This window comes from Mesoplodon densirostris, chromosome 19, assembly GCF_025265405.1.
Source record: "Mesoplodon densirostris isolate mMesDen1 chromosome 19, mMesDen1 primary haplotype, whole genome shotgun sequence".
NCBI lineage: Eukaryota > Metazoa > Chordata > Mammalia > Artiodactyla > Ziphiidae > Mesoplodon > Mesoplodon densirostris.
In genome coordinates, this window is record NC_082679.1 from 48,186,847 (window position 1) to 48,205,243 (window position 18,397).

Below are 18,397 nucleotides of genomic sequence, written 5' to 3' on the forward strand. Positions count from 1 at the left end.
GGCGGACTCTCAACCACTGCACCACCAGGGAAGCCCTCTTGTGTTGTTTTGAGATGAGATTAAATGAGATGATTAATGTCATGCTTAGCACAGAGCCTGGCACAGTAACTTTTAATGCCTGGCACCTATTGTTAACTATTATTATCCCTCACCTCTGTATCGAGGTTTTGTGGTGCAGCAAACATTGGTCTTATTAATTGTATGACAACTTCACAACAACACAGGGAGGCTCGGTGATTATTATTCCCATCTGGAAGGTGGAGAAACAAGCTTTGAAGGGCGGGGGCGGGGTCCCGCCCAGTGAATTGATTTGCAGACTCACGAACCGATGGAGACCTGAAGTTAAAAAGAAGTAATTAAAGAGTAAAATCCTTTCTGGCCCCAGGTGTTAGTGAGCCACCGCAAGGCTGGTATTCAAACCTGATGGTAATAGGAATCATGGAGCCCTACCCCCTGCTCTGACTCTACAATCCGGTCACCGGGTCGGCATGAGGCTGGGGGGCGGGATCGGGGGCGGAGCGTCCGCCCAAGCCAGCGGAGGAAGCCCGAGGCCTTGCCGCGCCGCTCATTGGCTGCGGCCGGGCAGGTGCATCCTCAGCCAATCAGTGGTGCCGGAGGCGGGGCCGTCGAGGCTCACCTGGCTCCCGCGGCACTGCCCAGCTCAGTGGCGTCCGGAACCCCAAAGCACCTGTGAATTCGCGGAAGTTCTGCCAGACTCGAGCCTGGCCCAGCTCGGCCGGACCCTACTCGACCCCCGCCCGGCCCGCCATGGGCCCTCCGTGCCGCAGCCTCTCTGCGCTCCTGCTGCTGCTGCAGGTACGTTGGGTCCCCTGACTTTGCAGGAAACGCCCTCCGGACCCACCAACCGCACCCCGCACCCCGGCCCCCAGCCCATTCCTCTCTTTCGTCGTCCCTTCCTCTCTCCTGTCACCCCCAGTCCCTCTTCTTCCAAGAAAGTTTGGGTACAAAGGGCCTGAATGGCCTGGAAACTGCGCCGCGCTCTGGATTCCACGGAGAAGGGAGTGGGAGCGGGTGAGGGTGAAGGGCGAGCGCGGCTTTGCCCACTGCCTCCCGCAAATGCCTGAGGTGGGGGGGCGCGCCTCACTGCAGCCTCCGGGGACCCGGGTGGGCTAAGGGCGGGCAGCGGAGGGCATGGAGTAGGGTGGGCGTCGGGGTATGGGATAGGGGAGCCCTGGTGCAAGTCCGGGGGGAGCCGGGAGTAGTGGGAACGACCTCTGAGGTAAGGAAAGGGGAACCAATAAAGAAGGCACCTGCCCTGTAAAGAAAGGGCGGTAAATAGGTATGGGGACGTCCCTGGCACAAGAAAGTAGGGTCAAAAGGGGTTGGAACGCCCCTCGGTCTGAGGAACTGGGCTTAAGAGTGGGAGCTCTCCCGGTGTAGGGAAAGTGGAATTTGGAAGCGTAAAGATGCCTCCAATGAAATTAAAAAGGATACTGGAAGGAAAGGGGTGCTAGGTCTGGAGAAGGTGACCCAGTAGCCGCCTCTCCTGGGAAGTCCTGGGGGCTTGGCGGCCACAGGTTTCCGAATGAAAGAGTTTGGCGTGGCTGCCTGCCCGGGGGGGATGGGGATGGGCATGAGGGTGGGTCATTTCCACAGTCCTGGCGCCGGGAGCGAGGGAGGGGAGGCACTGTTGGTTTCGGTGTGGGCGGGAGGGGACCCTCTCAAGTCACCCGGGTTCCATATCTTTCTCCTACCCTAGGTCTCATCGTGGCTCTGCCAGGAGCCGGAGCTCTGCAATCCCGGCTTTGGCGCCGAGAGCTACACGTTCACCGTGCCCCGGCTGCACTTAGAGAGAGGCCGAGTCCTGGGCAGAGGTGAGGGCGCGCCGCAGTTGTCCCTGAGCGGGGTGGGGTGGGAGTGGGAAGGTCCGAGAAATTGCGCTCCCATGCCCCTGGGCTGCACTGGGCGAGCCCCTTCTTCCCTGGCTCAGGTGACACCCCTTTGTAATTTACACAGATGCAGGGATCTAAATTTTTGCCATGATAGAGCAGTTGGGGTTGAGGGGGCTATCTTGTATGGTTGACTTAGTTATGGGGAGCACTTTATTAGAGGCCTTCAGTGTGTCTCATATTGTCCTGACCACTTTCTCTCTCTCTCTCTCTCTCTCTCTCTCTCTCTCTCTCTCTCTATATATATATATATATATATACACACACATAATTTTTCCAGGGCTACTGATTTTTTTACTTTTTAAAATTTTTGGCTGCATTGGGTCTTCACTGCTACGCGAGGGCTTTTCTCTAGTTGCGGCGAGCGGGGGCTACTCTTTGTTGTGGTGCGCCGGCTTCTCATTGTCCTGGCTTCTCTTGTTGCAGAGCACGGGCTCTAGGCGCGCGGGCTTTAGTAGTTGTGGCACGTGGGCTCAGTAGTTGTGGCACGTGGGCTCTAGAGCGCAGGCTCAGTAGCTGTGGTGCACTGGCTTAGTTGCTCCGCGGCCTGTGGGATCTTCCCGGGACAGGGCTCGAACCACTGTCCCCTGCATTGGCAGGTGGATTCTTAGCCACTGCACCACCAGGGAAGCCCATCCTGACCACTTTGAGACAGTCTATCATTTCAGGCTGCAAAAACCTGATGTGTGGGAAGAGGGTGGGGGTGGGTGGTAATTCCCATACTACAGATGAGGAAATGCTCAGGAGGGTGGAGCCCACTTGCCCCAGGTTCAGCAGAGCAAGAATTTGAGCTAGGCTCTGACTCCTAGGCCCCGTTCTGCAACATCTCTGGGATGACTGAGGAGCCCTCTCTTAGTCACCAGACTGTGGCTTTTGCTCATAGAGATGAAAACATTTTGATACAGGTACCATTCCCCCAAGGAATAATGGTGTGTGTTTGTGTGTGTGTGTGTTTTTTTTTCAAAAACCTGGTAGCTCTGACTCAGGGAATGAAAACAGACACAGTGTGCCTCTGGGTCTTATCACTGTGATAATCAGGATTCTAGAGTTTGCTTTGTTTCACTTCACTGTTGCCCAGGAGTGAGAGCAAGGGAATGTTGGTTTCTCTTCTGGTTTCACCGATTCCCAGGTGCTTATTTCCTACCAAAGGACTTTCTCCTCCCTCTTGATTTCGTTGATAGGGCAAGTATCTTAACAATAAAAGAAACACTTTTTGAAATGAGGAATCACCCACAATTCCCCTAAGGCAATTCACTGTTTATTCTTCCAGTCTTTGGCCATGTGAAAAATCTACAGCAATCATGCTGTTGTCTGAAATTTTTTTTGAACTTTGAAAGTTGTTCCAACAGTAGGAGACTCTTTTTTTTTAAACAGAGAAGCTGAAGCTTGATTGATTAAACATATTTGCTTTTTTTTTTTTTTGCGGTACGCGGGCCTCTCACTGTTGTGGCCTCTCCCGTAGTGGAGCACAGGCTCCGGACGCGCAGGCTCAGCAGCCATGGCTCACGGGCCTGGCTGCTCCACGGCATGTGGGATCTTCCCAGACCGGGGCACGAACCCGTATCCCCAGCATCGGCAGGCGGACTCTCAACCACTGCGCCACCAGGGAAGCCCACATATTTGCTTTTCTGAGTCATGTCTGTGTTGTGTGTGGAGCTTTCTATTGGGTCAGAAAGGAAGTGTTGTCTGCCTGGTTTTGCAGTGGGTCCACCATTACTCGGCCAGTCTCTGCTTGATGTTCTGCTGGGCCCCCAGGAGTGATTGAGGAGATATAGGGATACTTCATCCCTGCCCCTGGTATTTCACACTCCAGCAGGTTGCTAAGAAATGTCCCAGGACCTGCTTAGAGAGCATTGTGGGACATGGGCACTTAGGTGGCAGAGTGTGGGTGCCCTGGGGTGTTCTGATGGGTATCAGTGGGCAGTGAAGTCTGGCTTCTGGGAGGAGGCAAAGTTGACTGAACCTTGAATTCGGGGCAAGGGTTAGAAATGGTGTGTGCATCTGTGTATGAGGTGTTACAACACAAGTGTTGGTCACTTTGTTTTCCTTCACCAAGACATCTGGTAGCACCAAGGGTGGGTTAGTCTAGTTTTTATTCCCACCACCACCACCACCAAGCTTTTGTATCTGACCAGTAATAATATTATTACATGTTAATAATAACATAAATATTATTATTAATAGCCCCTCCTATTCGCTTTTGAACCAGACTCTGGGACAAGTGCTTCACATCTTTTACCTCATTGAACCTTGTGACAGTGGGTTCCATTGTTATTTCTATTTTGAGATGAGGAGACTGAAGCATAAGGCAATTTCTTGATCTGCTCAGGGAGCCACAGCCGGTCTTTCTCCCATTCTTTACGCTTCTCAATAATCTCAAAAAAAAAAGAAAGAGGGTATTTGGGGAATTTGTGTCCATCGTGAAATAGGCATCATCTTCTCTATGTACCCTGGAGAGCAGAGGTGTTGATAGGGCAGGACCCTGAGGGGGGCTGGTGGTGATGGAGGTGGGCCAGACCTGGTGCAAAGTGGAAGGGGCCTATAGCTGGTAGTGTTGGTGGGAGAAGTATCCTCTGGAAGCCGCTTGTGTGGCTGGTTCCAGTCCCCTTTATGTCCACATACCCAGCCTCAATCAACAGATTTCCTGACATTTAATTTTTTTGGCCTTTTTGGACTATAGGGTCTCCTACCACTCCAATGTGGAATCAGATGAAAGTGCCCTTCTGGTAAAATCACATATGTGATCTCAGGGAACTGGCTTTGTGATTTAAAAAGGCAGCCAGGATTTAGGGAGGTGACCTCATTCTCTTGGGACAGTCCAGGAAGATGGAGGCATGCAACATTAGCACCAGGTTTAAACATTGGCCCTGTGGGGAATTTGCTGCATGGGAGTCTGAGAACAAGGAGCCTATTGCGTTATGTCCACAGGTGGCTGAAGAGTGTCACAAATAGGGTTTTGATTAAACTTAGGGGATCTTGGGGTGGTTTTCTGGGGTCGTTCCTGTGCCCTGTGAGATGGCTAACCTCACAGTCTCACTCAGCTTTGTATTTATTCCTTTGATTTCTCTCTACGCTTTAGAATGGAGAATGTACAAACAAACGACACCAAAACCACAACTGGTTCTTTAGAGTTTCTGATTATTTTCTTTGTTTGTTTGTTTGTTTGTTTAAGCACAAACTGGTTTGAAAAACCCAGGCTGTTAGACAGTTTCCAATCTCAGGATAATACTTGTGCACTCAGCTTTCAGTTGATTGAGGGGTGGGAAAAAAAGCAGGCAGGCTTTCAAACCAATGGTTTCCTTGCTTTGCTTCCTCCTCCACCTGACCTTGGGCAAACAGGGCTTATATTTTGGGTTTGAGCTCTGATTGCTTGATGGATTGACCTTGCTCACAGGCGTCCAGCTGTAAGGATTAAATACACCCATTTCCTCCTCCTTCTAAAAGATGTGCTGAAAGGTGATGGAAACAGTATGCAGGCCCCCTAATTAAACTAGGCTTTATTTATTTATTTATTTATCTATCTATTTATGTATTTAATGGCTGTGTTGGGTCTTCGTTGCTGCATGCAGGCTTTCTCTAGTTGCTGTGAGCGGGGGCTGCCCTGGGGGCTGCTCTTCCTTGCGGTGCGGGGACTTCTCACTGCGGTGGCTTCTCTTTAAAGTATTTTTTTGCTTTTTAAGTTTTTTTTTTTTTTTTTTTCCTTGGCTGCACTGGGTCTTTGTTTCTGCACACGGGCTTTCTCTAGTTGCGGTGAGTGGGGGCTACTCTTCATAGCAGTGTGCGGGCTTCTCATTGCGGTGGCTTCTCCTGTTGCGGAGCACGGGCTCTAGGCGCGCGGGCTTCAGTAGTTGCGGCACGTGGGCTCAGTAGCTGTGGCACATGGGCTCAGTAGTTGCGGCACACGGGCTTAGTTGCTCCTTGGCATGTGGGATCCTCCCCGACCAGGGATCGAACCTGTGTCCCCTGCATTGGCAGGTGGATTCTCAACGACTGTGCCACCAAAGAAGTCCCTAAACTAGGCTTTAAAAAACAAATACAGAAGCCTGCTTTGGGGTCACCTTACGTCATAGGATCCCCACTCCCTCACCCCTCCAACTCCTAAACATCACTCCCTTGTTACATCTGTGTCAAGGGTTGGTGCAAATCTCCCTGGGGAAGGAGACTAATGAGTCATTCTCCTGCCCTTGACTTTGTGTCGCACAAGGAGTGGCAGAAAACTCCTGAGCCCTGCAAGGCCATCTAAGGAAGGCTGGCACCTACTGCTTCTGTATGGGGCCTCTAGACCTGCCTATCCCCTCTGCCAGGTGTTTATGGAAATCCCTGTTTGCTTTCTGGGGCTTTTATTGGGTGAGGCTTTTCCTCCGAAATGCTCCTTCTAAGCCTTCCAAGCGCAGCCCCAGATAAGCCAGATGCTGAAGCAATCAGCTCAGCTCTCACATCTCCCAGAAGCTGCCCAAACCCAAAAATCCCTAAGAGACACCCATCACAATCCAGACTTTCTGGGTTTCCACTCTGTCTCAACCCCCATCTTCTTTCAGGGCTGTAGGCTCTCAAGGAAGGGAATGGACTAGGGCTGGTCAGGATAGTTCCATGAGTATGAAAGACCAGGTTTGAATTTCAGCTACTAGCTGTGTGACCTTGGGTAAATCACTTTGCTTCTATGAGCCTGTTTCCCATCTGTAAAATTGGGGGGGTGGGGTGGGCAATAATACTTATAGGTTTGTTGTGAGGATTAAATATGCATATTTGTTTATTCGTTTGGATTCTCTTGTCAACACACAAGAGTTGAGTTGAGTGCCTATTGAGTGTCAGCACTGGGCTGGACCCTGGGATTACAGTAATGAATAAAGCCGATGTGGGCTGAACATAAAGTGAGTGAGAAGGATGTTAAGGAAACAGGAAAGAGTCATTAAATGGTGGCTCATATTTCTTACGGACAGAGAAGGCACTCATATTATTTTCAACAAATGAATGAATGAATGAATATTTACTACCTCATACCTTGGCTTATTTTCTTCCTCTCAAACTGTGGCCTCGGGCCAGCGCTCAACGCTGATTGTAATTGGCAGGGAGAGCTGCGTCTGTTAGAACTTTCTAAGATGCTTGTGAAGGCTGCATGCCCAGCCAGTGGCTCTTGAAGCCAGACTATAGTGATAAGTGTGTCCCAGGCATACAGTGTACTTAGTGCTTCCCTCTGAAAGCCACGGAGGGCAGAGAGGGGAGACCTCAAACCCGATTCTGGAAATGGAAGGGCAGTTAGACATTTTAAAGTGTTTTTGTCTTTGGTCCATTTAAAAAAAATTGTGGTGTCCCTCCCTCTCCCCTCCCTCTCCCCTCCCTCTCCCCTCCCTCTCCCCTCCCTCTCCCCTCCCTCTCCCCTCCCTCTCCCCTCCCTCTCCCCTCCCTCTCCCCTCCCTCTCCTCTCTTACTATTGTAAGTTTTCCTTTTATATACTTGAGCTTTTGCTTGTTACTGTTGGGAGCGTTTTAAGCCCCCTCTTTCTGCATTTTTCCTCTTCCCTTTCCTTCCTGTATCTACCTCAGTCCTCCACTCCCCCACCTCCCAAGGCCCAAGAACATTTAGAAGGTTCTTGAGTCAGACTGCCTAGATTGAAATCCAGGTAATGCCCGTTGCCAGCTGAGGGACATTGGCCAAGGACTTTCTAAGCCTTAGATTCCCCTTCTGTAAAATGGACATAATAGTACCCATGTCACAGTGTGTATTAAGTGCCCAATGAATATTACATATTAAAGCCCCTGGAGTATTTGGTGCGTTCTGTTTGAGACTCTCCCTTGTTTTACCTTTGGTTCAAACGTTTCCCTGTGCTCTCTCCCACCCGGCAAACCAGCCAAACCAGTTTCCTCACTCTCCCTGTTTCTGTGTTAAAGCAAACACTGCTCTGCAAACAGCAAACAGTGACTAGACCAAAGTGCCCTTTGCTAGGAAAGGAAATGCTGCGGTGTTTTCTTGCTTGCCACTGTGCACTGTGCTTGGGAAGGGCTGGAGTGGGGTTGTCTGTGGACTTGCCCATGAATATTGTTCAGAATTGGGGTGGGAGGAGTGGGTATGGTACAACTGGGTCCGGGTAGGGGGGTGCAGGAAATCAGGGTGACCTTGAACCTGGCAGCTTTGGCTTGGTTTTTAAACATTTCATAATACACATGGCTTAAGGGTGCCTGTCTTTTCCCCGTTGCCAAAAAACGCTCCGCCCCGGCCTCTGAGACCATGGTTTACCCACATGGCTAAGCATCAAATCACCTGGAGCACTTCAAAAACCTCCTGAAAATTCACTGAGCTGCAGTCTCTGAAGGTGGGGTTCTGACATGGCATTTTTAAAAGCTCCCCAGGAGTCTGCTGCCACCTGATTCATCGTCCTGGACGACTCCAGTGGCGAAATCAGGAATGTTTGATGAATAAATACCCAGTGCCAGCCAGGGTGTGGACATCTGGTTGCCCATCCTGAGGCCAAGGGTCTAAGGGCACCCTTGATCAGGGAGGGATAAGGCCGGTCGACCTGCCGTGCCGGTGAAGGAGAGCTCTGCGGGCGCAAATTAGAGCAGACGGGGTGGAGATGAGGGGGTGCCCAGAGAAGCAGCCAGTGCTGGGGGCCCTCAGGGAGATTCCAGAAATTCTCTGAGACCCCCCTTCCCTCAGTGGCTAATTCCAATATGCTGGAGAATGTCCCTGGGGTGGGAAAATATTCAGAGGATGGGAGGACTGCTCAGTTTTACCCCCTGGACCTTGGTGAATGAGAGGACATCCTTTGCTGGGAATAGAGGAGAAAGTCGGAGCAAGTTGGGGAAGGAAAATTTATTCTTGGTTAGGAAAGTGTTAAGTTTGAAGGACCCAGAAGTGGCATCATCATGAGGGTATTTGGGAATTTCAGGTCTGGAGCTTGAGAGAATAGCAGGCACCAGTTTCAGTAGGAATTTGTATAGGACAGTGGTCTTTTTTCCTTAGTCTTGTGTCAATAGATGCAGAGGTTTTACAGGTTCCCCACACACTGGAGGAGAACGTAATGGAAGGGCTATGCTGAGAGTATTTATTTGGAGGCGGCCAAGAAATAAAAATACAAGTATTTGTTTCTAACCAGTGTCAGGAGTGGGGCCTGCAAAAGTGGGTCCTCACAGACCTGACAGCTTGGTTAAGCCTCACGGTGGCCCAAGAGGGGAACTGTCATTATCTCCTACAGACTCAGAAGTTGGACAACTTGTCTGAGGTCGCCCAGCCAGGTAGTGGCAGAGCTGGACTTCTGTCTTCTAAAACCCGTGCCCTTTCCCACGCCCTCGACTGCCTCTTTGCCAAACTGCATCTCCAGTGAAACTAATTCACCTTTCTAAGGCGAGTTCCTCCTGCCCTTTGGAAAAGAGGTCTTTACACCTTTTGCATCTTGCTACTTTTAATTGTGTTGCTAGAATTCAGGCTTTTTTTTTTTTTTTTTTTTTTTTACCTCTGAAGGACCTCTTTTGTCTTTCTCCTCTGAGCCATTTTCAGCCTCTGTCCCGTTTGACTTTCACTTCCTAAAAATGCTAGGTGAACTGCACTTCTTTTACTTTCTTCTTTTCGACTTTCTGAGTCTCTGAAAATGCAATAATACTGGCATTCAAGGTGGGTTGGGAGGGAACCTGTCCTAAACAAACTCATGTTCCAAGTGGGACCAGCTCAAGGTATGGGCACCAGGCAGAGGTCTGGCTGTGGATCTGTCCACACTGGGAATAGAGGGAGCGTGCCCAGATCCCTGTGAGCTCAGATGTTACTGCTGGGAACTTCTGGGGGCAGCCTGAAGAGTTGAACCTGTTCCCATGAGGAAAATCATAAATGGTGGCCAGCACAGGACCCCGTGGTTAACTGGCCAAGGTCTAGATAATAATTAATGGGTTTTGTAATTAGAAGACCTTGTAACAATCCCCTTTCAGATTTATGATACCTGGGCAAGTTGAAGGCTAAGAAGAACACCTGTTTGTGTGGTTTGGCACTCAGACTCCCAGGAGAGTTTTCCCAAAAGACGTTTTTGAGTGTCTTCACCTCGATGTTGCAACAGCCTCCTTTCTGGTCTTCTTGCTTCCTCTGCCCCTCTGCCAACAGTCTTTTCTCCACTCAGCAGTCAGTGATGGTTTTTAAAATTTAAGTTAGAAAGCATCACTCCTACTCAAAATCTGCCAGTGGTTTCCCATTTCACACAGAACGAAAGCCAGTGTTTTCTATGACTTACAAGCCTTCCATGATCTGCTTCCCTGCCCACCTCCACCCCTTACCTCTTGTCCTGACTGTACTTAGAACACATCAGGCACATTTCTACCGCAGGGCCTTTGCACTGGCTATTACCTGTGTCAATAATAGTTTCCCCCTGCTACCTGCATGGCTCACTCCTTTATGTCTTCACGTCTCTGCTCAAGTGTCACCCTCTCAATGAGGTCTTTCTTGAACACCCTATTTGAGGCAATAACCCTTTCCCCCTTCTTTGCTTTGTTTTCCTCTGTAGCTCTTCTCACCATCTAACATGTATTTCACCTGTCTATTGTCTTTCTCCTCCCACTAGAACAAAAGCTCCAAGAAGGGGACTCCCCTGGTGGTCCAGTGGTTAAGACTCCATGCTCCCATTGCAGGGGGCCCAGGTTCGATCCCTGGTCAGGGAACTAGATCCCTCATGCTGCAACTAATATCCCACGTGTCGCAACTAAGACCCAACACAGCCAAATAAATAAGTAAATATTAAAAATATAAAGCAAACAACAAAAAAACTCCAGGAGGCCAGGGGCTTTTGTCTTGTTGAGTTCACGGGCTGTATTGCACCTGGAACTGTTCCTGGCCCATAGTAGGTGTCAGTAACTATTTGTTGAATGAAGGAATGAGGTTTCAGAGTGTATATATAGGTCTGTACATATCTTTTGCTTTTAGAAGTTATTCCACTGTGCCTTTTTCCAAAAAATAAAATGAGATCTAATTGACATATAACATACTAGTTTCAGGTGTTGTTGTGCTTTCTGTTTTAAAGAAAAGAGGGAACTTTCTCAGTACCAGCCACAGAAAGGACACAAGGAGAAGGCGATGTTCTCAGGGCATGTGTCTCCACTTGGCACTCCCCAGTTTCTCTGAGCCCTGCACACTGCTGGTGTAACCTTACCTCATTGTCTTGTCACAAAACAGCTTGCAGTCTAGAGTGTAAAGGTCAGATGAGCCATTTCTGCCCCACACTTCTTGGTGTAAGGAAGCACCAGATCAAAATCTAAACAGAGATCTGAGCCGCCAGGGCCATCTGTTTGGTTTCCTATTGTCTGGTGACACCTTCCTTGAGCAAGGCTTCCAGATACACCCAACACCTTTCTCCTGGGTATCGGCAGCATCCTTCAGGCCCATTAATTGTTCAAGACCCAGTTTCCATTCTTCCAGTTTTTGGCAATGCGCAGGAACCTGAAGGGAGCTTGTAAAGAGACGCAAAAAACTCGGCGACAGTAATCTACGGCTAACTCAATCATCTCATGGCCAAGACAAAAATCTCACAGCTCCGAAATTCATCTGATCAATAAATATTCACTGAGAGAGTATTATAGGGTAGTATCTTATAAATCTTTATGTAAGATACATCACTTCGCCTTCAGCAATATAATGCCTAATGGGCAGAGTTGCCAGATTGAACATCAAAAATACAGGATGCTTTATTTGCCTTCATATGGTTTGTATCAATCATTGCTCAAATTAAAGTGGCCACTATCTTCAAATGGAAAAAAAAAATACAGGATGCCCAGTTACATTTGAATTTCAGGTAAACAATGACTGATTTTTTAGTATCAGTATGTCCCATGCAATATTTGAGACATACTAAAAAAAATGTTTCATCGTCTCTTCTTATCCTAAGCAACATTGTACAGATAGTACTAGTACGTACTATGTGTCCAGAACTCTTCCCAGATGCTGTCTCTCTCCCTTACACCTCACAAAACCACTGAGAATTGACAGACCCTGAGTAGCTGCGTGAGAGAGTGCAGTTCACTAGGACAGGAAGTGGGGGAGCCTGGCCGCATGTTCAGTGGCTGTTGGACCCCAAAGTCTGTGCTCTTTACTGCAAGAAAAGCCAACTAACCAGATGGTCTGTGAGCAGCCAGGTGAAGGCGATGGATAGTTCCTGCTCTGAATGTCTCGGGGAGAGAAGTCCCTTGGGACAACGGAGACATTTGTTTGTTCAAGGAATAAATTTGCTGGGCACCTGCCTAGCGCTGCGCTAGGTGTTGGGGATGTGACGGAACAAAAGACAAAATCCCTGTCCTCTTGGACTTCCTTCCCTTCTAATTGGAGGAGACAGGAGGAGACAACTGGATGGTGATCTATGGAAGGGAAAGAAAATACTGCAGGAAGGGTGATAAGAATTATGTGTGTTGGGGTGGAGGGATTTGGGGGCTGGGGGGATTGGAGAGAGGTTGTCACTGAGAATGACATTTGTGTAAAGACCTGAAGAAGTGAGATGCTTGATTGGTAATTAGGACTGGGCTGTTTCTTGAGAGAGCTGGACTTCCCACATTCTTTAAGTCCATATTGGTGCCATTTAAAAAAATTAATTTATGGCTGCGCTGGGTCTTCATAGCTGCGCGCAGGCTTTCTCTAGTTGCGGCGAGCAGGGGCTACTCTTCATTGCTGTGCACAGGCCTCTCATTGCTGTGGCTTCTCTTGTTGCAGAGCACGGGCTCCAGGCGCGTGGGCTTCAGTAGTTGCAGCACGCGGGCTCAGTAGTTGTGGTGCGTGAGCCCTAGAGGGTGCTGGCTTCAGTAGTTCTGGTGTACGGGCTCAGTAGTTGTGGCACGTGGGCTCAGTAGTTGTGGCGCACGGGCTTAGTTGCTCCGCGGCACGTGGGATCTTCCCACACCAGGGATTGAACCCGTGTCCCCTGCATTGGCGGACGGATTCTTAACCACTGGACCACCAGGGAAGTCCCTTGGTGCCATTTAAAGACAATACTCTGGGCAGGCATTTTTCTAGAATAAGCCTGAGAGCTAATTGTTACCACATCTCCTTTAAAGGGTATTGGATTCAAACCAGAATCCAGTGTTCTTTCCAAGCTACCCCTCCCCTTGGCCTGTTGCCCAAGAGGAGTATGGCTTTATGTCTAGTTTTCTTAACTTCCTCATGGCAGAGGGATGAGACTTCTCTGGCAGAATGTTTTTGGGGTGGCGGGGCCAAAGGGTTACATGATACCAGTGACCCAGGACCTGCTAGTTAGAATGAAGCCTGGTTTCAGTATGAGGATTTTCAGACGGCAAACTTCTTCCCCCACAAATTCTTCATCACAGTTCTGTGGGAGTCTTTGAAAGGGAATGATTTGACCAACTTGTTTGTGGAAAAGTTGTGGCTTTTCCATAGAGGACGTCATCACTTGAGTCAGCTTGGGACAATAGCCTGGGCCCTATTGACAGGTGGGGCGGGGCCCTGAATCACTGCCATCCTGGTGAAGTTATCAGTATCAGAGGTTGAATCAACTCTGTGACATCACCCTCTCATGGTCACAGGTACTTTAGGTGCCTGCTCTTACTCAGATCCCGGGAGATACTGGCCCTAGATCTTTGCACTCTTAACAAGAAGCCCGTGGTCTTGCAGGAATGACTGGGTTTAACAGCTGCTTGGTTAGGGTCATGTGGTTGGTTTCATTCCCACCCCACCTCCTGGGCTAGTAATCATGACTAAACTCTCTGGAGAAATGAGAATTTGTGGGTGTACTTCCTGTACCTTTTGCCTTTTCAAGTCTGCATTTATAAAGAAATGCTCATCTATGCCTTGCAGATGGGTGTTTCAGAGCTCGTCAGAGTCTTTGATTTTGAAACTTCCATGTAAATTGTGCTGATTTTTCTTTGGACTTTGGAATTTTTAGTTATGATTTCTCTTTCTTTCTATCTTTTTTGTTTTTTTTCCCCTGCTAATCCTCTTGCCTGAGCCGAGGGAGTACTTAAGACTTTGGGAATTAAATACCTGGGAAGGCTGTTCAGCCTAGGAAACTGTACATCACTTACCAGGTGTGAGGTTTTACTCCTAGTTTCAACAGAGATTTGATGTCAAGGTTGTAGCTTTAATCTTCAGCATTTATTTCTCTTTTAACCTGTGAAATGAAGGAATCAGCCTCCCTAAGCCTCCGAGAGTGAAGATGAATTGGGGAGGGTATTATGAGAAACGGGTTCGCCTGGCTTCAAATCCTGACTCAACTCTTGCCTTGAGTTACGTAACCTTTCTGTGCCTCAGTCCCCTCACTTGTAAAGAGGAGATAAAATTGTAGTTCCTATTTCACAGGGTTGTGATGAAAATTCAATGAGTTAATGGACATAAAGTGCTTTCAGTGCCTGGCACATAGCAAACACTCTTTAAGTATTGAGTTTTTATTATTAGACGTTTCTGCTTTAGTCTTGTGTCAAGGGGGTTAAAAAAAATGTGTAAATGCTTAAGAATGGAAGGAGCCAGAGAGAACTAAGGATTAGAAGGGCTACATCCCCTCGTCACTTTGCTTCAAATGCAAATTGTGTGTCCACAGGTCACGTGCTGCTGTCCAGGTAGGCAGACCATCACCAAGTGACTGCACTGATTGATAGTCACACCTATGGGGCTCAACTGTCCTATAAACTTGATTCTAGTATTACCTTCAGTTTACAGAGGAGGAGACTGAGACTCGGAGAGAGTTAGTGACTTGCCCAAGGCCACAAAGCTAGGAAATGGCAGGCAGGGATTTGAACCCTGTTCTGCTGACCCCAACGCTTATGCCACCACCAGTGTACCTGTACCTGGCTGGTGCTTTTCTTTGAATTCCAACTGCTCTCAGATCCCTTTCATAACCCATTGTTATTTTATATTTTTTTCCCTTTTTTTTTTTTTAAACCCCACATTTGTTTCTTTATTTATTTTTGGCTGTGTTGGGTCTTCGTTTCTGTGTGAGGGCTTTCTCTAGTTGTGGCAAGAGGGGGCCACTCTTCATCGCGGTGCGCGGGCCTCTCACTATCGTGGCCTCTCTTGTTGCGGAGCACAGGCTCCAGACACGCAGGCTCAGTAGTTGTTGCTCACGGGCCTAGTTGCTCCGCAGCATGTGGGATCTTCCCAGACCAGGGCTCGAACCTGTGTCCCCTGCATTAGTAGGCAGATTCTCAATCACTGCGCCACCAGGGAAGCCCTCCCATATTTTTGAGTTAGGTATGTGTAGATTCTTATTGCTCCCTACCCCACCCCCTTTTAAACACACTGTTCTGCACTTATTTTCTTGGCTTGATATATCTTGGAGTTTTTGCTCATTTATAACTGCTGTATAGTGTTCTACTGTATAGTCAGTCCCCTATTGATGGATACTGGATGTTTCTATTTTTTCACTGTTACAAGCAATGTCAAGAGTATTTTAGATGGTGTAAGCAGGAGGGCCTGTGACATGGAGATCTCTGGCCTCTGGGATTGTTACCGATCACAGAAGACAGATTCCTCCCACAGCCAGTCCTGGGCATTGGAGAGGTGCGCTTGGTTTTCAGGGTTTCCTGATGATGCATGAAATAGGGTCAGCATTGGTATCAAATCACAGACACCTTCTCTCACCAAAACTGATGTGTTTACTCTTTCAGGGGTCCTTGCCCAGCCTCCTGCTGTGCCCATCAATAGTTCAGTAATTCTGTTCTTTCCCCATGCGCCAGCATCCTTAAGCCTCCCTGGGCTGGGAGTTGGCCTCTGAGAAAGCTGAGAACCAGTTAGTCTGCTTTTAAATACTTGCAGAGGGTCTCCTCCACGTGGTCCCATGGAGAATGGAGTAAAAGGAAACGGGGGGCAGAAATTGCAGCAGGAGGGACTAGGGTAAGACTTCTGAGGTTGGTTTGAAGCACAGGGAGTGCATTTCTGAAGACTGACAGCCCTTTCCTGATTCTGACACCAAAAGCACCTGTGGTCACACTGGGAGCATCTTGCCTGCTCCACCTCACTCCCTTGCTGCTGCAGCCCTGTTCCATGCAGGGAATTCCAAGGTCTCTGTAAACCCTCATAGGCCCTCCCCCTAGAGGAAGAGTTGGAATTGCTTAGCATTAAACTCACAGCGAAAGAATATGTTTTAAAAAAATCCATGCTTCATCATTTTTTGTTTGTTTTCTTAGATGAGAAAGAACAGCTAGAGTTGGATTCATTCATAAAAATCCATTCTTTGAAAAAGAAATCCATTCTTTGGGGGCAGAATTAGAAGAGGCTTTAAGAGTCATCTAGTTTCTTAGTTTATACATGAATTGGCCAGTTCAGCGAGGTTAAGTGACTGGCCCAGAGTCACACAGCTGATAGGTGTCAGAATGAGAATAATAATACTATTGTGATTAAACAGGAACCATAATTTGATCACACCCATTTATTGAGTACTCAAGGTATTCAGGTAGGATCTCATTATTTAATCCCTGCACCAAACTGTGAGGTAGGTGCTCTGACAGTTCCATCTTCAAATAATAAAACCAAAGCCTCTGGAAGTTATTGGCTGATCCAGGGTCATGGCTGGTGACAGTGACAGTGGGATGGAAAAGCCATGCCTCCCAGCCTGGCCTGCTTTTACCCCTCCCTGAGCTCAGCAGCTCCCTTTCTGAGAATATCTGCATTCCAGAGTCTTCACTTTGGCCTAGAAAGGAACCTCTGGATCCCCCACGCAGCCCCCCAAAGTCCTTTACCAGTTTTAGCCCTTTGGGTAAAAAGCTTGGAGATCCTGCCTGCTCCTTTGGAAACACAGACTAAAGGGGTGTTCCTGGACACTTTGGGCTCCGTTTAAAATCTGAACGGTGAACTGTGTCCAGAGACTTAACGTTTGCAAGCAACCATTTCAGAGCTTCGTAGGTTCTTTTTAATTAGTCATTTTTTTCTTTTCTAAACTGCCACGGAAAGTTTCTTCCTTTCCACTTTGGGGCCGGGCAGGGGCACGGGGCGGAGGGTAACCCAGTTAACTTGCAGGAATGCCAGAGCTTGCTTGACCTCCCTACCAAGCTGGATGTGAGGGAGAGTATTTTGTTTTTAAGAAATGTCACGATGGGAGTAATGGATTGTTTTTTTTTTTTTTTTAAAGGAGGGAGGAGTCTTGATCCGATGGAGATACACAGGGACATATTATTTACAGATGGAAAGATAAGGGGTCTGGGATGGGGGTGTAAGTGTAATATGACCACTGTGCGTCATGTTGTTGGTACGTGGGGCTCATCATACTATTTTCTCTACTTTGAGATATGTTTGAAATTCTCTGTTACAAAGCTTAAACAAATCATTCAAGGAAAATCTGAATAATGATCTGTAAGTGAAAATTCAAACACCCTCCCCTTCTCAGGTGGCCGACATTAGCGATTTGGCATGCATCCTCCCAGACATTTTTCTAAGCGTTTACAGAACATGTGTGCCCATATTTGTGGGTTTTTGAAAAACTGGAGTTTTCCACAAATGGCAGTGTAATACGTAACCATCTCCCGCCTCTCCTTTACAATATGCCCTGGAAAATTTTGCACGTTAGTCCATGGAGTTTTTCCCCCCTCATTCCCTCTAACCTCAGAAAGGTGTTTCTACTAGCACAGCAGCCGACCGAGCTCCCTCAGTACAGTGTTTGAGTGCCTACTGTGTCCTCTGTGTCAAGTCACGAGGTTTCTCCTGTCCCGAGGGGCTTGGAGACAGGCGAGGGGTGAGGGGTTTGGAAATGAGGGGAGGAGCATCAAAACGCTGGGATGCCAAGTTATCAGACAATGGGCGCATTCAGAACCCAGGTGGGGGAAGACCTGTGTGGGCTGGAGCAGCTGGCGGAGGGGAGCCGGGTCTGGGGTGTTGGGCGGGGATGATATGCCAGAAGCCGAGGTGGGTGGGGAGGGACCTCCCGTGCAGATTCTGGGGGCCAGAAATATGACAGAGGGGATGTTTGAACGGTGACTCAGGTAGCTGAGGTGAAACTGAGCTTCCCGCCCTGGAGGCTACCAGGAGAGTGGGGGGCTACGAGGAAACCCCCTCCCGCCACCAGCACCATGGCTATTCTGGCCTGGCCTTCTGAGGCTGACAGGGCCTACCAGGGCCATAGAAGGACTGTATAATGTGTCTCCTGCTGGCTGGCTGCTGGGGCCCTGCGGGCAGAGACCCAGGCAAGCTTGGAGAACCCGGGGAACAGGAGCAGCAGGTCCTTCTCCCTCTGTCTGCCCTGGGGCCACTGGACGGAGTCAGTCCCAGGCCCTGCTAGGGCCATCTGGAGTGGCCGTGGAGAACCAGAAATGAGCTGCCCCATCCATGCGGCCCTCGGGCCACCATGGTCCGGCCTGGTGCTTCAGACTTGGGGCCTCCCCACCTGGCTGTCCCTCAGCCACCCCAAATGCTTATCCAAAATCCACTACTCCGTCCCCAGCCTTGCTTCCCATCTCAGCAAATGGCACCACCTGTTCTTTGCCATTCATTTGTTCGTTTGTTCATTCACTCATTGAATAAATAGTGATAGCTATTATGTACCAAGCACCGTTCCAGGACTGAGGATGCAGCAGGGAACCAGACACATA

The 18,397-nt window shown here is 48.8% G+C and overlaps 1 protein-coding gene across 2 annotated transcripts in view; it reads left to right on the plus strand.

Annotated features, from left to right (window-relative positions):
- The first annotated feature begins 768 nt into the window (after positions 1-768).
- CDH1 (cadherin 1) overlaps positions 769-18,397 on the plus strand; it is a 78,999-nt gene continuing 61,370 nt past the window's right edge. For both annotated transcript variants that reach the window (XM_060083508.1, XM_060083509.1), the window contains exons 1-2: positions 769-816; positions 1,721-1,835. In XM_060083508.1, the coding sequence (XP_059939491.1) occupies positions 769-816; positions 1,721-1,835 (163 nt within the window). The remainder of the gene's footprint in view (positions 817-1,720; positions 1,836-18,397) is intronic.